General features: G+C 48.0%; 1 protein-coding gene across 8 annotated transcripts in view; it reads right to left on the bottom strand.

Moving 5' to 3' along the window:
- ADAD1 (adenosine deaminase domain containing 1) overlaps window positions 1-24,320 on the bottom strand; it is a 551,435-nt gene that overhangs the window by 227,518 nt on the left and 299,597 nt on the right. For 5 of the 8 annotated variants that reach the window (XM_029586949.1, XM_029585575.1, XM_029586651.1 and 2 more), the window contains 2 exons: window positions 9,472-9,612; window positions 7,428-7,553 (listed from right to left, as the gene is read on the bottom strand). In XM_029586949.1, the coding sequence (XP_029442809.1) occupies window positions 7,428-7,553; window positions 9,472-9,612 (267 nt within the window). The remainder of the gene's footprint in view (window positions 1-7,427; window positions 7,554-9,471; window positions 9,613-24,320) is intronic. The other 3 variants (XM_029586923.1, XM_029586984.1, XM_029586933.1) reach the window with 1 other exon arrangement.

Genomic DNA, 24,320 nt, shown 5'->3' with positions numbered 1-24,320 from the left:
TAAGACAGGCAATACTCAGAGTCTCCAAACAGCGCCAGCACAAGTTAGAGGGAACACCAGGTTGGGATGCCTGAATATGACAGGCCACACAGGGCAAGGTGCTTAGACTTCTTTGCAATGGGTGTCATTCTGTAAATACGCTCTAACAGGCATCTACAAAGAACTAGGCGCCCAAAAATTAGGCAATAAACACTATGCCTTGATAAATGCACAAACAAGCTCCCACTAGGATGCTCAGATAGCACGCACAACTGGGCACCCTTTAGGCGCCCAATCTGGATGCACAGCCGAAGGAACAGCCAAAGTCACAAGCATGAACCAACAGAACTGAAGAGGGCAGTCTGGAGCGCAGGAAAAAACACGCAAAACGCCGCCACGGCTTATCATACAGCAAACAAGACAAGCCTAAGAGTGGGGCCTAGCCAAAAAAGGCTGCTCAACCCACCCAACTGTGCACATCCCTTAAGCTGCCCCGGAGGCGGGAACGACAGTCTGATTGGTGCGCCAAGCACAGAGACCAGGGAGAGGAGGAATCCATAACTCCCCTTCCTCTCTTTTTTTTCCCCTTTGCTTGACCTCAGCCTGTCTTGGCTGAGTACAATATCGGTCTCTAGCAGTGGGAGGAGAGGGTAAGGACCTTCCCCAACACACTCGGCTTCTGCATCCGCTTGCCTTTCAGTTTTTTTTCTTGTTTTTTTTTTACAGCTAAGTCCACCCTGGCTGAAAAATAAGCTACCGGACCAAGGCACTCATCTGAGGAATGGATCTAAAGAAACCACCTCAGGAATTCTCAACTGAGGAAGGGACTATAAGGTATCACCACAGGAGAGCAAGACAAATTCTTCTGTTCTCCTTTGAAAAAAAAATTTTTTTTTTAAGCAATCCCCAGAAGGAAGATACACGTCCATCATCTGCTGTAGATGGAGAATACTGGCGGGCTGATGTCACTGCAGGTGTATATATACCGTGATGTCAGCTTTGCTCTGTCTCCATCTGCTGGTAGAGGTGCATAACCCAGTGTGGATTCAACTACCTGAATGCTAAATAAAGGTGATATTGCCCTTGTACAGGTCCTTGATGAGGCCCCACCTGCAGTAGTGTACCCAGTTCTAGAGACCTTATCCCAAAGGGAATAGACAGAGGATGGAAAAGATTCAGCGGAAGGCAACCAAAATAGTGTGGGGTCTGTTTCAGACTACCTATGTGGAGAGGTTGAAGGATCTAAATATTTATACCCTGGAGGGGAAAAGGTGCAGGGGAGATATGATATAAAACTTCAGATACCTACAATGTATTAATATACAAACAATCTTTTCTGTTGGAAAGGAAACTGTACACCTAGGGGTCATGAGATAAAACTCCGGGGAAGGGGGGACAATTAAGAACCAACATTAGGAAATATTTCTTCATGGAGAGGTTAGTGGGTGCCCTCCTGAAAGAAGTGAGTCACCTATGTTAAATTTAGATGTAACATTTCTGCATGGGAATAACTTACACAGAAAGCAGAGCTGCTTACCTGTAACAGGTTTTTCCCCGAGGGCAGCAGGATGTTAGTCCTCACCCATGATTGACATAATCAGATGGAGCCTGATATGGAAAAAACGTACATCAAAGTTTCTAGAACTTTGACCAAGCACATTGAGAATGCTACTGACCCTCTACCACACATCCACATGGGCTCCCCTCTTCAAACGTCTAACACAGAATTATGTTAAAATAATTAAAAAAAAAAACACACCACATGAGAAATCCAACTCTGCAGGTTGGCAGGCAGGTTTTGTAAGGACTAATATCCTGCTGTCCTCAGAGAACACCTGTTACAAGTAACTAACTCTGCTTTCTCCGAGGACAAGATGATACTCCTCATAATGGGTGAATCCCTAGCTATAAACTGCTCCCAAAAAAAAAAAAAAGGACCACCAGGTGCCAATGCTTAAACCATACCTGTGCTGTTGGTAACAGAGGGGAAAACAGCCTGAACCCAAACAACGGGCCTTCGGTTGGGAGAATTGGGTTCCACACCTCAAACAAGTTCCTGAGGATATACTGGCCAAACCTACTGCCGTGTTAGTCATCCCTATCTAGGCAGTAATGGGATGTGAATATAACTCCATGTTACAGCCTTGACTATCTCCTCCATGGAAACTGTTCGCAAGTGGGCCACAGATGCTGCCATGGCTCTGACAGAAAAAGCCTTGACATGAAGATGCAACCTGCTAGCCAACTGCATAGTGTGTTTGGGAACAGCAATGCCCAAACTATTCTTATCAAAAGAAACAAATTTGTGTGGTCTATGGACTTCTGTCCATTCCAGAAGGAAGGCTAAGGCTCCCTTGCAGTCTGAACTGTGCAGTGCTTGTTCACCTTGGTGCAAATAGGGCCTGGGAAAGAATACTGGCAAGACGACTGACTGGTTAAGAGGGAAATCTATCACCACCTTAGGCAGGAACTTAGGGTGCATATGGACGACCACCCTGTCATGATAAAACTTAATATAAAGGTGGATAAGTCACTAAGGCCTGGAGCTCGCTGATGCCACAGGTCACAGATGTGCAGCAGCTGAAAAGGAGCTTTCATCAACTGAGCTAGAACCATGTTGAGGTCTCAAGGCATAGTGGGAGGCCTTAGGAGAGACTTCAATTGAAGTAGGCCCCAAATGAAACATACAACTACAGGCTGCACAGAGATGGAGTACCATCTACATGGCGGTATGTGCCAATAGAGCTGAGATAAACTCTGAGCTGGTTTTTAAGCCAGCCTCCGATAGGTGTAGAAGTTAATCAACCAGTTTATGTGTGGGGCAGGAGAACTGATCCAGGGCCTTCTGGTCAGACCACACGGAAAACCTCTGCCACATCAGTCCATAGGACTTTCTAATGGAAGGCTTTATGGAAGCCACCAGGCCAAGACACGTCCTCAGAAAGATCAAGCGGTTGTAGAATTAACCTCTCAGCATCCAGACTGTAAGCAACAGAGCCTGGAGACTGAGCTGTCAACCTGCCTCGGACTAGCATGATGAGTTCTAGGGAAATCCCCACCACCAGGACAAAGAGCCCCAGAGAGACAGGGTGATTCGAAAGTGATCCTGGATGCTCTGCGTGGCCTGGTGTCACTGCAATCTCAGGGTCCATTGGGCTTTGCGCATGTGCAAACATGACAAGTGAGTAACATGGACAGTTGCGGCCATGTGACCCAAAAGCCTCAACATGGGCCGAGCCGACACCTGCTGGCTCTGTTGAATCACTACTGCTATGGCCATCAAGGTGACTGACCTGGACCGCATCAGGAAGGCTTTAGCTGTGTCTAGCAGAGCTCCTATGAAGTCCAAATGAGGTGACTGGTTGAGATGGGACTTCAGGGAGTTTATGACGAACCTAGTGATTCCAATAGGATGGTCAAGTGCTTGGACTGAGTGGCTCCTACCTGAGATGTGCTTTTGATCAGGCAATCGTCAGATAAGGGAAAACATGCAGCCCCAGACTGCAGGGGAGCATCCCACCCACCATGGCCAGGTATTTTAACATATAGAAACATAGAAACGATGGCAGAAGACGACCAAACGGCCCATCCAGTCTGCCCAGCAAGCTTTGCACTTTTTTTTTTTCTCATACCTATCTGTTTCTCTTGGCTCTTAGTAACCTCTTGGTTCTATTTCCCTTCCACCCCCACCATTAATGTAGAGAGCAGTGTTGCAACTGCATCTAAGTGAAATATCTAGCTTAAGTAGTTAGGGGTAGTAACCGCCACAATAAGCAAGCTACACCCATGCTTATTTGTTTACCCAGACTATGTAATTCAGTCCTTGTTGATTGTTGTCTGTATATAGATCCACCTTTCTTCATTCCCTCTGCCGTTTAAGCAGAGAGCTATGCTGGATATGTGTGAAGTCTCGGTCTTTCTCCCTTGCCGTTGAAGCAGAGAGCTATGCTGGATATGCATTGAAAGTGAAGTTATCAGGCTTATTTGGTTTGGGGTAGTAACTGCTGTAAGAAGCAAGCTTCTCCCCGCTTTTTTGTGAATGCAAATCCTTTTTTCCCCATTTCCTCTTGCCATTGAAGCTTAGAGCAATGTTGGAGTCGCATTAACCGTGTGTATGTTTATTGAATAAGGGTATTATCTCCAGGTAGTAGCTGTCATTCCCGCGAGCCACCCACTTCATTCATGTCCTCTAGACTTTATGGATCCATAGTGTTTATCCCATGCCCTTTTGAAGTCCTTCACAGTTCTGGTCTTCACCACTTCCTCCAGAAGGGCATTCCAGGCATCCACCACCCTCTCCGTGAAGAAATACTTCCTGACATTGGTTCTGAGTCTTCCTCCCTGGAGCTTCAAATCGTGACCTCTGGTTCTGTTGATTTTTTTCCCCCAACGGAAAAGGTTTGTCGTCGTCTTTGGATCATTAAAACCTTTCAAGAATCTGAAAGTCTGTATCATATCACCTCTGCTCCTCCTTTCCTCCAGGGTGTACATATTTAGATTCTTCAATCTCTCCTCATAAGTCATTGGATGAAGACCCTCCATCTTTTTGGTTGCCCTTCTCTGGACTGCCTCCATCTTGTCTGTCTCTTTGGAAGTCGGCGAAACAATGTGACAAGGCGATAGCTAAAGCCAGAAGAATGCTGGGCTGCATAGAGAGATGAATATAGAGTAAGAAAAGGGAAGTGATTATCCCCTTGTACAGGTCCCTTTGTGAGGCCTCACGGAGTACTGTGTTCAGTTCTGGAGACCGTATCTCCAAAGAGACAGAGACAAGATGGAGGCGGTCCAGAGAAGACACGTGGGGCTGACGCTAGCCCGATCAGCAACACTTTGTACTGGAAGTGCCGTTTTCCCACCACAAATCTGAAATGCCTCCTATGAACTGGGAAGATCTAGATGCGAGTATGTGTGTCCTTCAAATTGTGGGAGCATAGCCAGACCCCTTTTTGCAAGAGGGAAATCAAGTTGCCCAGGGAAACCATCTTGGACTTTTCTCTTTTTAGAAAGTTGTTCAAGGCCCTGTATAGGATGGAACATTGCCCCCCCCCCCCCCCCCCAATTCTCTTTGGAAATCAGGAAGTGCCGGGAGTAGAATCCTTGCCTTCTGCCTTGGTGGGGCAGGTTTGACTGCTCTGGCCGTTAAAGGGGCAGAGAGTTCCCTTCTCAGTACCTCCTGATGCACTACTGGCCCCAAAAATGGGCATGGCGAGCAATTTGGTGGACACCCAGTAAGTTTAATTGGTACTCTTGATGGATGATGGCAAAACCCACTGGTCTACGGTTATGTTGGGCCACTGATCCACGCAAAACCATAGCCTGCCCCCAACCCAAGGATCCAGCATCTTGGGTACAGGTGGCTGGCTTATGCTCCCTACAATCCAGTCAAAGTTAAGTCATCTGGAGAAGGCTCTGAGGGGAGACTCTCCAAGTCCTCAGAGGAGGAATCTGCAGTATCACACCCCCAGATGTCACATGGAGCCTCAATCTCACTGTAGTCCACAGGGAATGGGGCCCTAGGTGCTTGACCTTTGTCCAGAGGCATCAACCCTGGTGCCAACCCTGGCAAAGCTGGACCGGGGGGGGGGGGGGGGGGCGCGCTGAAGGCTTTGGCTTCCCTGCTGGCCTCTATAGAGCTTCCTCCTCCTTGGAACCTGTGACAAGCACTGTATCAGTTGGGGGAAAGCATCAGTGCCCTGCTAGGTATCGATGGCATCCCAGGAACTAAAGCCAACTGGGTCGTAACACATCAATGACCATATTGAGCCGTTCCAGTACGGAAAGTGCAGGTATCGACACCATCTGTGCCATACGTACGATATCATGCAGTGCTAATTCCACCACTAGCTGGACTCTCTGCTCCAGCTCCTCCTTGAAAGTTGCCAATGTCAACTCTGACTGGGAGGCAGGAGGATGGCCAGATCTTCCTTGGATCAGCGACCGGCACCAGAGCTGGTGGAAGTAGTCGCAGACCCCAGCATCGATAGAGGATAAGTACTTCTCGCCACAGGGTCACTTCAGGGGCATCATGGCATGAACCCACGCCTCCCCCAGCCCAGCACCATGCATTGAAGGTGATCGTTGCCAATGCTGCCTCAGCTTTCCTCTGTGCTAGGCCCGGTCTTTCCACGATGCAGAGATCGATGATAACAAACCCTACTTCCTTGGCCTGGAAGAAACTGACAGGGGCCAGTCTCCATCATCCCTATCCACTGACATCGACAGAACTGAAGGCCCCGCCAACGTAGATAGTGCGGCGTCCATCGGTTCAGATGCCGCTGATGCAGACATCGATGGCTCTGATTTTCTCAGCCCGAAGAGTTTCTCCATCTTATTGAGTTGAGCGCAACGTCCCTTAGGGGTCCATCTGGGTGCACATGTGATGCCCACAGGCATAGGGCACATATCTCCTGAGGATCCATAATGGACAAGGTCCTCAGGCACCGACAAAAGCAAGATAAGGCCATGAATGAAAAATGGAATAAAACGAGAGTAGTGATGGCAGACTGTCGAAGCTAGTGGGCACCAAGGCACTGCCACCATGGGGGGGGGGAAACGGAAGTGAAAATAAACTTATCGAAGATGCCAAAAAACCTGACTAGGGAGCCTACGGGGAGTAACCGAGGGACCTGACATTGGTGGAAATGCAAAAAAAAAAAAAAAAATTAAACCGGTGAAAGTTTAGAGGCAATTTTCTTGACCGCAAGGCAAAAGCTCCGTGGGGAAAAAAAAAAAAAAAAAAAAAAAAGACTAAAAAGGAACCCTGCGTGGTATAGGGCATGCTTAGTCTGCCTAAAGTTCCAGAGACTCGACATAAGTTTTCTGTGCCAGGCTCCATCCGATGTCACCCGTGTGTGAGGACTACCATCCTGCTAGTCGTAGGAGAAAAACAAATATCATGCAAACAGTAGCCAATCAGCTGGTTTAATTGGCATATTTGAATTAAACACTTCAACAATGGCACATTTTCTTGCTGAAGCATACTACTAAAAATTTATTCTGTATATCAGTGTTATAGGGATCATTTACAGTAAAATGCATTATAGTCATCCTACACAAATTCATTAGAAAATCAGCAATTTTAAATTAGAAAAAATAGACTGGAAGTCCAAACACCATAAAAATAAATGAAGAGTGCATTTTGTTTCCAAATTCGAGAGAGTATAAAACAGAGCTAAGGCAGCAGTTAATGTTTTAGGAAATTCAAATGGGAATTTAAAGGTGGGATAAGTTCCAGGAGAACAAAAAGCTCAATGAAGATGAAGATCTGCTTAGGTTTTAGGTGCTGATCTGAGGAAAAGCCAATGTAGGGTTATAAAAAGACAATTTTTACATTACAAGACAAAACTGGCTGATTTTTTTCTGGCCTTCTTCCAAGTAGCTGAAGGTGGTTGCATTTTAAAAGACTTTTCTCCTCCCTTCAACCTATTATGTTAAATAGTTCAACTTACCTCTTTCAATCACAAAAGCAGCCAGTGAACTGTTACAGCTTTCAAACTCAGGGTATTTAGAAATCAAGTTATTAAACAATTCCTTCACAGTCCGCAAAATATTTTCATACACGAAATTTCTCCCCTCTATTAAAAAAAAAAAAAAAAAGCAGCATTAATTATAATGTAAAAAAGAAGCACAAATCCATCATCAATTTATTCACTATGCTGAAGAGTGAGGATTAACAGATAAGAAGCTCTGCAAAACTACAATTTAGTAAGAGTAAATTCTTTCAACATGGGATCATAAATATCATGTGCCACAGTCAACTCTAAACTGGAGAAGGTTTCAACCCCAATTGACAAAGTCTAATCATTTACTATATTCAATCTAGTACTGATTTTTTGTATAATGCACTGAGGTGGAGGGGGCTGCCCACCAGCACCGGGCACTTTTGAGATGCTTCACTGAAGAGAAAAGCTAAAAAAAAAAAATGAAAAAAATCAGCTTTAAAATGTGAATGGAGATCGCTATGAAGAAAAACAGTGAGCATGAGACCCGCCCCCCTTGTGATGTCATCCAGCCCAGCGTCGAGCCGGTAAACGGCACCATTCCACCTGACGTCGCACGCCAAACGGGCGCGACAAAGGGGCACTCCCCTTTGTGCACCCCTTCGTGCAACCCTTGGTGCTACCTTTTTTCGTTTTTTTTCTTTAACTTCTATGTTTCTTCCACTTTTGTTTACCTTTCTCTTTTTTCATAGTTGTTATCCCTTGGTTAACAATTTTCATTGTTATTAATGTTAAATGTATTTGACAAAGGTAACTTTTTTCCTGCATCTCCTGTTTTAATGTAAACTGGTATGATTTGTATGTTATACAAGAATGTCGGTATATAAAAATTAAAAATAAATAAATAAATTTAAAACTATTATCTTAATACTAGGAAAACTCAGTTTATATATTTCCAAAAAACAGCACCATCCAACAAGAATTAAAACCCACTTATCTTACCGCAATCTAAACCATAGACATCTCCGGAACAATTGGAGAGCAGCAACTAACAAAAACTTGGTGATTGCCAAGGAAATGTCCTTAGCCTTTTTTTCAGTCACAGCCTGCTGCAACTAGTGATTCAAGCTCCACTTCAATAGCTCATGGGGCTTCCAATATGACTTCATGACCCTGAGTGCAAAGGTAGATTATACCCCCTGACAAAGGCTGATTGGCAACAGGGCTAAGACAGCACAATTCATTTGATAGGAGGAAGCCAGTTTAAGAAAGCTACAGAAATGACTAGTTAGAAAGGAATAATTATGTCTTTTCAAAAAGAAGTAAACAGAATTCATAGTAATGCTGTGTAAAATAATCCAAGCACTAGGATGATGATATGGCAAAGAGTCATCTTGAATAGACTGGCAGTTTAGGCATGTAAACAAAAGCTTCAACACCGAAATTAAAAAGATGATCCACAGTGGCAGTAGAATACACAAACTGATTAGACTAATGGTTCCTAAATCTAGCCTTTTGATCCTATGATCAGTTGGTTTACCACGATATTCAATAAGTATGCATGAGATATAGAAACCCAATTATATAATTATCTTATGCATATTTATTAAAGATATAATGAATACATTACTGCTATCAAGGAAATGTCATCTTTGGAAATCACTGGACAGTAAAAAAAAAATGTACTAATAATGGGTGTTCCTTCATGAAGAGAACAAAGCATATAAACGAGTCATGTGACTAATGAGCTTAAAAGGAAAAAAGGGGCATGAAACGACCATACTTCAAGAGGTGTGTGAGCTGTGCAGCTAGAGCAATTTTGTTCTCAATCATCAGTGGCACTTTAGTGACAGATGTCCTAGGTAAGGATTCATAATAAATAAATAAGTCAGGAAAAAACACGATTGCCAAAGGACAAGAAATTCTTCCAAGATGAAAGAGTTGGACAACAAAAAAACCATAAAAATGGGCTCTGAGATGACCATGGTCAGTTCCTTTATCTTCATTTCTGAACTGTACTTACTCATACCTACAGGTGAGCAAAAAGCCTCACCTTCTGGATACGAACAACTCTTGGTTACATCTCTGCGCAGATTCCACACCCATCGTGACCTTCGCCCAAACACTCGACTTGATGCTCTATGAGGGACATCTTCTGTAAGTACACTGGGTGCCTCTTGAAGCCATTGGCTTGCTTCTCAGCAATCGTGGGAGAGGGAGGGTTGGTGGGAAGAGAAATGAGGCAAAATCAAATGGAACAGAAATTTTTAGAGACTCTGCACCATTTTCATAGCCCTTCTCTGGACTGCCACCATTGTATATACCTCAGAGGTATGGCTTCCAGAACTGAACACACTATTACAGACATCTCACAAATGACTTGCAAAGGCATTATCACCAACTTATTCAAATGGTTAATTTCCATATGCACTTTAGAATTCTTCTGCCTTCAGGTACTCTTTCATAAGATTATGTATCTTGAGATCACCTCCTGCTTGATGCACATCAGCCTCTCACCTAACATGCATGTACTACTGCCTGGGACGTCTGCACCCCAAATGCATGACTACATCTTTTTGCATTAATCTTAGCTGCCAAGCACATGGTCATGCTTCAAGCTTTTAAATTAAGTCTCAGTTTATCTCTTCCATCAGTAATGTCCACCATGTTACAGATCTTATGATCATTTACAAAATGACAAAGCAGAAATACTGAATACCAGAACCAACTGATCCCTGAGGAAATGTTACTGTTAATCCCTCACTCTTTGGCATTAACTCCTTTACCAGCTCTCTCTGCTCTCTGTCACTCAACTAGTTTTTGACCCAGTCAACAACTTTGGGCTCACACAAAGGCTTGTCTTTTGTTTTAATTCTCTGCAAACCCTCTTGACTGTAAAAAGTGACATAAATCCTTTTACCATATGCACTATTGCCACGAGTGATCCTTCGCAATCTCATTTTAGGTGAAAATAAAAAAGTATTTGATTAGGACTTCTGCTTTTCATAATCATCCTTTGAAAAGTCTCCCTTTTCACCTTTCAGTTTTGCAAACCACCTCTGCACTTCAACTTTTCAATGACATACCTGAAAAAAAAAGTCATTACCTTGTTTTATTTATCCATTTTTGATTACTCGCTATATCAAAATATCCATAATTGCTATTCAATTTAACAATTGATAGTATATATGAGACCATAAACCTAAAAATAAAGTTAGATTTATATTATAGTAGAATTTCACCAATACTCTTCCTCATTTTGATTATAAAAAACTGGAATGTTTATCCTAAGCACAGAGTAAATAGACATGGTCTTGAGCTATCTGCAAAATTTTATGTAATTCTGTTTTCTTGATCTCAATAGGCAATTTTCTTCTCATAAACAGATCATAATAGCAAAAAGCTGCCTTCCTAGTTATCAGTTTGATAGATGAAGATGGAATATCCAAAAGATATTTTAGATTATCTTAATGATCGACTGGGAGCCTAGAGAACTCCAGTGAATACATTTAAAAACATACCAGTCAAACTAGATTCTAGCTTCCTGTGGCAGCCAGTGCAATTCACGTAAGTAGCAATATTTGGTCTTAGCTGCATAATTAACCGGCTATCAGGCCGATACAGTAAAAATCGCGGGAGAGCGGGCAAGCGCCTGCTCAGGCCACTCTCCTATGCGCGCGATTCAGTAAGTTAATTTATTTAAATTAGGGCCCGCGGTAAAAAGAGGTGCTAGGGACACTAGCGCATCCCTAGCGCCTCCTTTTGGACCGGAGCGGCGGCTGTCAGCGAGTTTGCCAGCCGATGCTCAATTTTGCCAGCATCGGTTCTCAAACCTGCTGACAGCCACGGGTTCGGAAACCGGACGCCGGCAAAATTAAGCGTCCGGTTTTCAACCCGCGAGCCACAGGCCCATTTTAAAAAAATTTATTTATTTTTAACTTTTGGGACCTCAGACTTAATATCGCCATGATATTAAGTCAGAGGGTGCACAGAAAAGCAGCTTTTACTGCTTTTCTGTGCACTTCCCCGGCACCAGCAGAAATTAACGCCTATCTTTGTGTAGGCACTAATTTCTTAAAGTAAAATGTGCGGCTTGGCTGCACATTTTACTTACTGTATTGCGCGGGAATGACTCGGGGGGGGGGGGGGGTGGGGGTTGGACGCGCATTTTTGACGCGCTATTACCCCTTATTCAGCAACATAGCTGTGCCGCTGAATATACTGTGTAATTTATCCAGATAAGTTATATCCGGCCAAGTTACATAAAGGCCTTCTTTCAATATTGGAGTCCTAATGATTTAAAAAGTCACAACTTTGTTCTAAAATTTCCCAAATACGAATAAAATTTCCCAAAACAGCAAACATGAAATAACACCCCAAAATTTAAAGTAAAAATTAAATGAGTAAAAATCTCCAGCTCTCCATACCAGTAAACAAACACCTGGCATATTTTGATTTCCCAGAGATCTGGGTGGATTCTGGTGAAGGGGAGCACGATCTTTATTCTGTTTTTCACACACATAGGCACTCACTCTTTCACACACATAAAGGCGCTCTCTATTTCTCATTCACATACACAGGCTCTCATGAACACATGCATGCTTCTCATATACACATACATCTCAGGCATTTTCCTTTTTTCTGGGCCTAGGCCGTGCCTAAAAAGAAAATTATTCCTTACCTGCTAATTTTCGTTCCTGTAGTACCATGGATCAGTCCAGACAGTGGGTTATATCCCCCGACCAGCAGATGGATTCAGAACAGAGTTTGAGAGCGTCAGCATATAGAGTAGTGCACCCTCTGCTGGAGCTCAGTATTATGCATAGCAAAGCCCAAAAGCAAAATACAACATTTTGGATCCAGATCCGACCCCAAAAAGGAACAGAGAAAGATATAAGTAAACAAACGGTCAACGGGACCACCAACAGTCAACTTGTGAGGAGCTGTGAACAGTAACAATAATCAGAGACAAACAGAATGAAAGTTACCTGGAAGAATCCGAGCAGGACCTAATGAAACCCCTAGTGGAGGGCGTCTGGACTGATCCATGGTACTACAGGAACGAAAATTAGCAGGTAAGGAATAATTTTCTTTTCCCTGTACGTACCTGGATCAGTCCAGACAGTGGGATGTACCCAAGCTTCCCTAAACCGGGTGGGGTCCTGAGAGACCTGCTCGGAGAACTTGATCGCCAAAAGAACCCGTGTACTGAGGCGCCAGGTGTAGTCTGTAATGTCTGGAAAAAGTATGCAATGACTTCCACGTCGCCGCACGGCAGATTTCCTGGGAGGAAACGGAGCGAGATTCCGCCTAAGACGCCGCTTGGGATCGCGTGGAATGAGCCGACACGCTGCGAGGCGGCACCCGCCCCGCCGCAATGTAAGCCGATGAGATGGCGTCCTTTATCCAGCGCGCAATAGTCGTCTTGGATGCCTGAGAACCTCTCCTCGGTCCTGACCAGAGGACAAACAAATGATCGGATACCCGGAAGTCATTGGTAACCTCCAGGTAACGGAGCAGCACACGCTTGACGTCCAGGAGCCGGAGAGACCAGGGTTCCTCTGGAGCGAACGCTGGAAGCTCCACCGTTTGATTGACGTGGAAGACCGAGACCACCTTTGGTAGGAAGGATGGCACCGTACGAAGGGAAACCCCGGAGTCGGAGAAACACAGATAAGGGTCCCGGCAGGACAAGGCTTGGAGCTCTGAGATCCGGCGAGCAGAAGAGATGGCTACCAGGAAAACCGTCTAGAGGGTCAGGTCCTTGAGGGAGGACCCCCTCATGGGTTCAAAAGGAGGGCCTGATAGCGTTCGCAGCACCAAGTTGAGGCTCCAAGAAGGGAAAGGATCCCTGACCGGTGGCCGTAGGTGTTTGGCACCCTTCAGAAAACGTGCGATATCCGGCTGAAGGGGTAGAGAGCAGTCCTTCTGTACCAAGACATTCAAGGCCGCCACCTGAACCCGGAGCGAATTATAGGCGAGACCCTTATCCAGACCATCCTGTAGGAAATGAAGGATCAGCGGGACAGTCGCCTCCATGGTTTGGACCCCGCGGTCGGAGCACCAGGCTTCGAAGACCTTTCAAACTCGAACGTAAGCGACGGAGGTCGAAGGCTTGCGGGAACGAAGCATCGTTGAGATCACTGTCTCCGGGTAGCCTCTGTGGCGGAGACGGCGCCGTTCAAAAGCCAGGCCCGCAAGACAGAAGAGTTCTGCCTGCTTGAAAAATACCGGCCCCTGACGCAGAAGATGAGGAAGATGGGACAGGCGAAGAGGGCCGTCCACCGTCATCTGAAGTAGATCTGCGAACCATGGCCGACGGGGCCATTCCGGGGCTACGAGAATTACAGTCCCTCGATGATGTTCCAACCTGCGGAGAACCTTGCCGACCAGAGGCCAAGGAGGAAACACATAGAGCAGCTGATCCGACGGCCACGGAAGGGCGAGGGCATCCACCCCCTCCGCGCCGCGCTCTCTTCTGCGGCTGAAGAAGCATGGAGCCTTGGCGTTGAGAAAGGTCGCCATGAGATCGAGGCGTGGAGTCCCAACGACGGACGATGAGATGCATTGCCTCGGAGAGAGCCCACTCGCCGGGGTCTAGCTGTTGACGACTCAGGAAGTCCGCCTGAACATTGTCCACCCCGGCGATGTGAGAGGCCGCTATCCGGACGAGATTGCTCTCCGCCCACTCCATCAGGGGAGTTGACTCGAGGGAGACATGCTTGCTTCTTGTCCCCCCTTGATGACTGATGTAGGCCACGGTGGTGGCGTTGTCTGAGAGGATCCTCACCTCTCTGTGTCGCACCAGGGGAAGAAAACGCTGAAGAGCGAAACGCACGGCTCTCGTTTCCAGGCGATTGATCGGCCACTTTGCCTCCTCTGGCGTCCAAGTCCCCTGCGTGGCGCTTCTTTCACAGACGGTGCCCCATCCCGTGAGGCTGGCATCGGTGGTCACCACCACCCAATTGGGAACCTCGAGCGAGACTCCCCGAGCCAGATGCGAGGGAACAAGCCACCAATCCAGGCTTTTCCTGGCTAATGGTGGAAGCGGCAGGATCACCTGATACTCCTGGGAGACTGGTTTCCAACAGGATAGCAGGGACGCTTGCAGTGGACGCAGGTGTGCAAACGCCCAGGGTACCATGTCGATGGTGGAGGCCATTACTCCCAGGAGCTGCAGATAATTCCAGGCGGTTGGTTCTTCCAAAGCCTAAAACCGAGACACGTGCTCCCTCAGGGCTTGCGCCTTGTCCTGGCGCAGGAACACCATACCCCGCGGGTATCGAAGCTCGCTCCTAAGAAATCCAGGTGTTGCGAGGGCACAAGGGAACTCTTTGGAAGGTTTACCACCCAGCCCAGAGAGCGTAGGAATTGTACTACTCTGGCCACTGAGGTCTGACCATGTGAGAAGGACTTCGCTCGAATCAGCCAGTCGTCTAGGTACGGATGTATTGCGGAGGGCCGCCACCACTACCATGATCTTTGTGAAGGTCCGAGGTGTGTTCGCCAAATCGAAGGGAAGCGTCTTGAACTGAAAGTGTTGACCGAGAATCTTGAAGCGAAGATACCGCCGGTGAGCCGGCAGGATGGGAATGTGCAAGTATGCTTCCAAGAGATCCAGTGAAGCGAGGAATTCTCCCTTGTGCACTGCGGCAATTACTGATCGAAGAGTCTCCATGCGGAACCGGCTGACCCTGAGGGCCTTGTTTACCTCCTTCAAGTCCAGGATGGGCCGAAAGGAACCGTCCTTTTTGGGAACGATGAAGTAAATGGAATAGTGGCCCAAGCCCACCTCGAAGGGGACGGGAACGATGGCCCCTATTTCCTGCAGTCGGTCTAGTGTTTGTTGAACCGCTATCCTCTTGAGATCCGAACCGCAGGGGGAGAAGATGAACCGGTCCCTCGGGGGGCGGACAAACTCCAAGGCGTAACCGTCTCTTATGGTGTCCAGCACCCACTGGTCCGTGGAGATAACTGCCCACTCCTCGTAGAAGTCCATGAGGCGGCCTCCGATCCGGGGAGGTGAGAAGTGGGCTCCTTTGGCATCATTGGGATGACTTTGTGGGCGGATTTCCCTGCCCTGGACCCTCTCTCGTGGGCCTCCGCCCACGAAAGGAATGAGACCAAGGCTGGGATCTTGTCGGCTGTATCCGGGAACCGGACTGTCGGTAAGACCTATAACGTCGCTGTGCCCTGGCCCTGGTTCTACCGGAAGAAAATGACCTGAAGGAACGCTGTCTATCCTCCGGCAGCCGATGCACTGAATTTTCCCCCAGTGACTTGATGATCTGATCCAGGTCCTCTCCAAATAAAAACTTCCCCCGAAAGGGGAGGGAACCAAGGCTCGACTTGGAGGAAGCATCCGCCGCCCAGTTGCGAAGCCACAAGAGCCGTCTGGCTGCTACAACCAAAATCATGGACCGCGCCATTACGCGAAAGAGATCATACAAGGCGCCCGCCCTGTATGCTATGGCAGATTCCAGACGGTCCACCTGGGCGGCCTCTTCAGGGGGCAACTCCTGAGAGGTGAAAAGCTGCTGTACCCACAGTAAGCTGGCCCTTTGCGCGAGCGAACTGCACATCACGGCCCGCATACCTAGGGCGGAGACTTTGAAGACTCTCTTGAGGAAGGTTTCTAGTTTACGGTCCTGCGTATCCCGCAGGGCTGTTCCACCCGTGACCGGGATGGTCGTCCTCTTGGTCACTGCCGACACCGCTGAATCCACCTTGGGCACCTTGATAAGATCCAAAAAATCCTCAGGGAGCGGGTATAGCTTTTCCATGGCGCGTGTGACTTTCAAGGACGCCTCGGGAGTGTCCCACTCCCTGGTGAGAAGCTGTAGGAAGGACTCATGATAGGGAAAGCCCTTGCCCTAGGACGGAGGGCGGTAAGTACTGGATCCCCTTTGCGAGAAGAGGTGGCGACGGCAGGAGCCACAGGGATCGGCGGATCTGGAGGTGGGTCGAGGTCCAGCTCCTGAATAATATGGTGGATGAGTTCATCCAGCTCTTCTTTTTGAAAAATCCGTAGGGCTCGAGGGTCGTCCCCCTCCGTATGTCCATCCGGATGCGCCTCCGGGGAGTAGTCTCTCACCGGCGAAGCCGCCCCCGTTGTACGCCAGGGTGGCACGGGAGAGGGACCCGGCAGGGATCCAGGCGTAACGGGCGAGGCGGTGAGACCAACAGCAAGTTTAGGAACCTTGGGGGGAGGGGCCCCCAGGGGATTCGGCGCCTGCGCTCCCATACCCTGCAAATAAGCCATGTGCATTGCCAGAATAAAATCAGGTGAGAAAAACGGGGAGCTGATTGGAATCCCTGGGGGGGGACCGTCCTGGGAGCCCCGGTCGGGCAAACCCCCCGCCGGGGGCAAAGCCTGTTGAGAGCCAGTGCAACCAATCCTGTCTGCATCTGGGAGCGAGTCCGTCTCACGCTGTCCCCCTAAAATGGCCACCGTTCCCGCCAAAGGCGGCGTCGTGGCCGGCCCGCGCCGCCCGGGCTGAGGAGGAGGCAGGTCCGAAATCGCATCGGAGGACTGCAGGGTGCCTTCCCGTCGGGGAAGCACCGCTCACAAAGCCCCTCCCTCAGAAATTGATTCCCCGGTTCGCCGCAGGCCTCACACCTCGAGGATCGCGGCATGTCAGCACCGGGAAAAAAGCCTCGGGGGGTGGGGGGGGCAAAAACGAGCTAGTGCCGCGGGGGGGCCTGGAATGGCCCTAACAACCCGCCGAAGGGGTCCAGGAACTGCGGGGGAAAACCCCCGTTTCAGTTGAGCACACACCCGTGGGCAGAGCTTGCGAACCGTGGGACCCACAAACGACGCGTGGAGCGGCCGGAACCACCGGCATCCACGGGGCACCACCAAAAAGAAGCAAACCTGTGGAGAAAGAAACTCAAAAAACTTCCACTTACCCCAACGGAAGAGGAAAGGAGTACAGAATAGAGAAGGCAGAGCCACAGACACACGCCTCCTCAAAAATTGAAAAGTCTTTTTTTTTTTTTTTTAATTTTAAGGATCCAAAATGAAGAGAAACATAAGACAGGGAAATACTGTGGAGAAAAAGAAAGAAATAACCAAAAATGAAGAAACCCTGTCAATCTGGGGGAGCTAGTGGATCCCCCCACTCACATCTGCTGGAGTCAGAAGAATACTGAGCTCCAGCAGAGGGTGCACTACTCTATATGCTGACGCTCTCAAACTCTGTTCTGACTCCATCTGCTGGTCGGGGGATATAACCCACTGTCTGGACTGATCCAGGTACGTACAGGGAACAGCTCCTTATTTACTGCAGGATGTGGCGGTGAGAGGAGAAAGCCCTGCAACCAATAGATGCTTCCTTCTGCTGACCCCATAGTCCTTTCTTTTGACCGCGGTGGGTTGGGCTCTGTCACGGCCATACCAAGACCTCCCTTGGGCCGCGTCAGGTTAGGCTCAATCATGGCCTCGAGACCTCCCTCAGACTGCGACAGGCTGGCCTCCTTGGTGGCCATGTCGAGACCTCTCTCAGGCTGTAATGGGTTAGGCTCAGTTGTGGTCCTGCCAAGAACTCCCTCTAGTAGTGACTGGTTAGGCTCTGTCATGGCCCCACTAAAAAAGTCTTGTTCCACAGCAAACCCTCTCAGCAGGAACTGAGATGAAGACCATGTGACCAGTACGACAGGCCCACTGGGGGATGCCTAATCCGCCAATAGGCAGATCCACTCCTTCTCTAATCTCAATCGCACCCAACTCCTCAGTTCTATTTCCACTGCAGTCATCTCTTCCATTTGTCATCTCCTCCATTTATCACTTTCCATTACAACTGGCTTGCTTTCAAAAATGCTGTGTTCATACCATCATTCAAAAAATCTCCACTCCTTCCTCCTACTTGTACTATTATTCCTACTCCCTCCTAGCTTTTGCATCATTACTCAAAAGTGCTGTTCATCTTCACTATCAACTTTTTCATTTTCAGCCACTTTTGATCCATTCCAGTGTGATTTTTGTCCTCTGTGTTCCACAGAAAAGTAGAGCTCTTACCTGTAACAGGTAGGAGGAGGAATAGCCTAGTGGTTATAGCCTAGTGGTTATAGTGGAATAGCCAGGAGACCAAGGTTCAAGCCCTGCTGTCGCTCCTTGGGCAAGTCACTTTACCCTACATTGCCTCAGGTACAAAAACTTAGATTGTAAGCCCTCTGGGGATAGAGAAATACCTACAGTACCTGAATGTAAACTGGTGTGATATCTCAATTGAGATCGAATGTCGGTATATAAAAGCAATAAATAAATAAATAAAATAAATAAACAGGTGTTCTCCAAGGACAGCAGAATGTAAGTCCTCACACATTGATGACATCAGATGGAGCCCCAATGTGGAAAACATGATAAAGTTTCTAGAACTTTGACTAGGCACACTGAGCATTATAGTTTAAAAAAAAAAAAAAAAAAAAAGGAGAAACCCAACTCTGCAGGGAGGCAGGCAGGTTTCATGAGAACTAACATCCTGCTGTCCTCTGAGAACACCTGAGGACAAGCAGGAAGGTAGTCCTCAAACATGGGTGATTACCTAGCTACAGGATGCTACCCAACAAAAGGGAACCAATGGACAACACCACCGGTGCAGTTAGTAACAGAGGGAGACAGCCTGAAAACAAACAATGGGCCCTAGGTAGGAACATTTGGGGTCTACACCTCAAACAGGTTCCAAAAAACAGACTGGCTGAAATTACTGTCGAGTCAGCTATTCACACCTTCACATCACATTACTATGTGGATAGGAACAGTATTTCACATTGCAGTCTTGCAGATCTCCTCCATGGGAACTGCTTGCAATTGGGCCACCGACGCTTCCATATCTGACAGAATGAGCTGTGACATGACCACCAAGATGCAGTCCCACCTGGGCATAACAGAAGATGATGAAATCTGCTAGCAAATGTGATATTGCCTGTTTGGCAACTGCAACGCCCAATTATTATCAAAAGAAATAAGTTGGGTGGAATGTCTAAGGGGTTCTGTCTGCTCCAGACAGAAGGCTAAGGCTCGCTTGCAGTCCAAATTCACCTTGATGTGAATGGGGCCTGGGAAAAGAATATTGGCAGGATAGTTAATTGGTTAAGATGGAAATACATAACCACCTTAGGCAGGAACGTAGGTTGCGTATGCAAGACCACTATGTTGTGATAAAATGTAATATAAGGTGGATAAGTCACTAAGGCCTAGAGCTTGCTAATCATGCGTACTGAAGTGACCGCCACCAAAAATTTGACCTTCCAGGTCAGGTACTACAGGTCACAGGTGTGCAGTGGCTCAAAAGGTGTTTTCATCAGCTGAGCTGACACCACGTTGAAGTCCCAACAAACAGCGGGAGGTTTCAACGGAAGCAGGCCCAGCATGAAACGTACAATTATAGGCTTTTCAGAGCTGGGTGTATCATCTGATATGGTGGTATGCAATCGCACTAAGAGGAACTCTGATGGAGTATTTTTTAAGGCAGCTGAAAGGTGTAGAAGGTAGTCAAGCAGTTTTTGTGTTAGGCAGGAGAACGGACCTAGGGCTTCTGCTCACAACGCATGAAAAACCTCATTCACTTCAGTCTTTAGAACTTTCTAGTGGAAGACTCTCTGGAAGCCATCCTCTGAAACATCAAATGGCTGCAGGATTAACCTCTCAATTTTCAGGCTGTGAGTGACAGGGCCTGGAGGTTGGGATGCCACTGCCTGCCCTGATCTTGTGTGTTGAGATCCGGGGAATTCCCAAGACTGATCAGTTTCAGGATGGACAACTCCTGCAAGAGTCGAAACCAGAACTGTCTTGGCCAATGAGGGGCTATGAGAATCATAGTCCCTCTGTCCCCACGAAGCCTCAAGAGAGTCCTCGCCAATAAGGGAATCTGAGGATGTGCATATAAAAGATCCTTGCCCCAATGCCAGGCAAGGGCGTCCCAAGGCTGGTTTACATCTGACCTGGACAGGGAGCAAGAACAGAGGCACTATCCGGGTGCAGGGAGACGTGAACAGATCTACATCTGGACTCCTGCAGAGGCGGAAAATCCGATTCGCTACCCTCTGGTCCAGGGACCACTCTTGTGGTTTGAAGGCTGGACTCAGCCTGTCCACTATCACATTCTCCATTCCAGCCAGGTACATAGCCATGAGCACCATCCCGTGGCCAGGGCCCAGGACGAGATCTGGACCGCTTCCTGATGCAGGAGGTACTATCCTGTGCCTGCCTGCTGATGACACACCAGATGTTATTTGTAAACCGGGTTGATGTGATGCCTATCATGAAACTCGGTATAACAAAAACAATAAATAAATAAATAAATAAAAATGTCTACTTGGTTGTCAGTCTGGATCCCTTCTACATGAGCTCCTCACCCCAGGGTAGATGCATCCACGGTAAGCACAATTTGAGTAGGGAGACTCTGAAAGGATCTCTTATTCCAGATTGAAGAGTACCCACCACTAGGACAAAAAGTCCCAGAGAGACGGGGTGATTCTGATGCCATCCTGGAGGTTCTGGATGGTTTGACGCCACTGCAACCTCAGGGTTCATTGGGCTCTGTGCATGTATAGTGTGCTAAGGGAGTGATATGGACCTGCTGCAGCCATGTGACCCAACAGCCTCAATATGTGCCAAGCTGATATCTGCTGGCTCTGATCCACTTTTGTCGCAATGGTCACCAGAACGACAGCTCTGTGGCACGGCTGAAAGGCCCTGGCTTGAGCTATGTCTAGCAGGACTCCGATAAAGTTCAACTGAGGTGACAGACCGAGATGGGACTTTGAGTAGTTGACTCCAACACCCGAATGGTCAAGCGCATGGTCTGCATGGCTCCTGCCTGAGAGGTGTTCCTGACCAGTCAACTGTCTAAATATAGGAAAACGCACTCCCAGTCTGCAGAAGTGCACCTCCTCCACAGCAAGGCATTTTATGAAAACCCGTGGGGTGGATACGAGCTCGAACAGCAATACCCAGTACTGGAAGTGCTGTATCCCCACCACAAATCACAGATACTTCCTGTGACCGGGGAAGATCGTAAAATGGGTGTCTGCGTTCTTTAGGTCGAGGGAGCATAGCTGGTTCCCTTTTTGCAAAAGGGGGATCAAGGTGCCTAGGGAACCCATCTTGAACTTTTCTGGTTTTTTAGAAACTTGCTCAAGGCCCTCAGATCTAGGATGGAACGGAGTCCTGTTTTCTTTGGAATCAGGAAGTACCTGGAGTATAATCCCTGCTCTCTTTGCCTTGGTGATACAGGCTCAACTGCTCTGGTCGTTAAGAGGGAGAAGAGCTCCATCTGTAGTACCTCCGGATGCACTACCGGCCCCCAAAATGGGTATAGAAGGCAATTCGGCAGGACACCCAATAGGTTTAATTGTTACCCCTGGCGGACGATGGACAAAACCCACTGGTCTGAGAATACTGGTACACTGGTTTGCAAACAACTGCAGCTTGACCCAGACCGGAGAGCCCATCGTCCTAAGTATGAGCAACTGTCTTATGCTTCCTATGTCCCAGTCAAAACCCCATCGTCTGAGCTGAATGAGGAGCTATCTTGGGAGCTTTCTACTGCTTGGAACAGCCGCAGGAGCTCTGCTGATATGCATGGGATCAAGAAGGCAGAGGATAGTACTTCCTTTGGAAAAAGAAAGACTTCCTGGTCCCCTGTCTTCACAGCCTCGGAGTGCTAAAGGAGAGTTTTTACAGAGTTTTATGGTGGTCTTGGAGTTGGGCCACAGCATCCTTCACTACATCTCCAAAGAGCTTCTCTCCAGTGAACGGCACATCAGCGAATCATTTCTCTGGTCTGAGACCCTAAGCCTACAGCCATGCCAGTCTGGGGGCTCCAATTCCAATTGCAGAGACCCTCTATGCCATTTTGAAAGCATCGTAGGTTGCATGAACCTTGTGTTTTCCACATTTCAAGCTCTTCTGCATCAGCAACATGAGGGTGTCTTGCTGCTGTTGAGGCAGCTGCTCAGCCATCTCCTTCACCTGTATCCAGATATCCCGTGAATAGACTCACGTAGAGCTGGTAGGCAACGATGCGGGCAACAAGCATGGTGCTGGAACAACTTCCTCCCAAGAGCATTAGACGCTCTTTGGTCCTTCTCCGGGGGGAGGGAGGCTGAAGAGCGGATCCGAGAGCACTTGTTGCTCTTGAGGGCAGATTTGATCACCACTGATTGGTGGGACAGCTGATGCTTATTGAATCTGGCAGCCTTTTGGATGAAGTAAACCTCATCCACCTTCTTATTCAAGGGAGGCACTGTGTAGGAGTGTTCCCAAATCCTCAGCAACTCTAAGGATTATGTGTACCAGAACCACCATGATCTCCTTAGGAGCCTGCATGAACTGAAGAACCTCAAGCATTTTGTGCCTAATTCAGTCAAACGCTGGAATAGGATGAAATTCGCCATCACCCTTACAAAACCGGCAAAAGTTAAGTCCTCAGATGGTGACCTCATTTACTCCTCTGGAAGAGAAGGGTCTGACAGGAGACCAAATCCTCAGAGGATTCCATCTGATCATCCTTCAGGGATCATAGGAACCCTCATCCTCACTGTATACCACAGTGGATGGGGCCCTAGCTGCTCAGTCAATGTACAAAGGTGCAGGCACCGATTAAACTGGACGGGGGACTACAGGTCTTGGCATCTCCGTGGCACTTCCTCTTTGGACAAACCAGTGACACCGATCATATTGGTAGGGGGAGGCTTTGGTGGCCCACCAGGCACTGGTGCCCCCCCGGGAACAGACAGCAGCTGGGTTGGAAAAAGGCACCAATGAGTACACTGAGCTTTTTCAGAAATGGTACAAGGATAGGCAGCATCTGCTCTGGTACTACAGGACCAAAGCCCTGTAGCACCTGCTCAACCATTAGCTAGACTCAATGCTTTTGCTCCTCCTCAAATGTCGCCAATGCCATCAGCGACTGGAAAGAAAGTGGGGTGGCCAGGTCTTCCATGGACCCATGAGGGGGATCACTGACTGCCACCATGGCCAGTGGAGACTATCACGGACCCCAGGCATCAGAGGTTGAGCACTCACCACCAAGGGGTCACTTTGGGGGCACTGCAGCAAAAGCCATTGCATCCCCGTGCATTGATGGGGACCGGTACCAATGCTTCTTGTTGTTCCCATGACGCTCAGTCCAGTCTTTCCCAAGTGCAGAGATCAAGGATGATGAACCCAGTGTCCTCGGCCTGGAGGAGATAGACAACTGTCGCCATCACCCCATCCATGGGCAATGTCCACAGCGTGGTGTCCATCAGTGAAGCTCCGTGGCCTTTGATGCTGATGCCTTGGACTTCTTCGACCCGAAGAAATGGTCAACCTTATCACGTCAAAGCTGTCATCCCTTTGGGGTCATCTGGGCAAACAAGCAACAATCCCAGATGTCATGAGATTGCCCTCAGGCAGAGGATGAAAACATCATGAGGATCAGTGATTGACATGGTCCTTGGGCACTGCGGACATTGGCAGAAACCAGATGCATCCATGATGGGGTGAAACAAAAGGGGAAAAAAGATGGACCGATGGCGGCTGGCGACGACTACAAACAGGCACAGAAGCACCGCCACCACTGGGGGAACTAAACATGAAAAACTTACCCGAACACCAAAAACCGTGCCTGGGGCACGGCCTGGGGAGGCACAGATGGGGACCCAGCAGCGGACAAAAAGAAAAAGCAAAAAAGCCACAAAAATCCAAGTTTTCCACAAAGCAAAATCCAATTTTTTTGAGCTCTATAAAACCATGAGACTCAACACTCTGCAGGAAAAAAAAAAAAAAGAACCCCACATGGATGCGTGGTGTAGGGAATGCAAAAGGCATGCTCAGTGTGCATAGTCAAAGTTTCTAGAAATTTTGATGTAAGTTTTTCGCATTGGGGTCCATCTGATGTCACCCATGTGTGAGGC

This window comes from Rhinatrema bivittatum, chromosome 1 (genome assembly GCF_901001135.1).
Source record: "Rhinatrema bivittatum chromosome 1, aRhiBiv1.1, whole genome shotgun sequence".
NCBI lineage: Eukaryota > Metazoa > Chordata > Amphibia > Gymnophiona > Rhinatrematidae > Rhinatrema > Rhinatrema bivittatum.
Note: the sequence above shows the minus strand (reverse complement) of the source record. Positions and strands in the feature narration are given on the sequence as shown.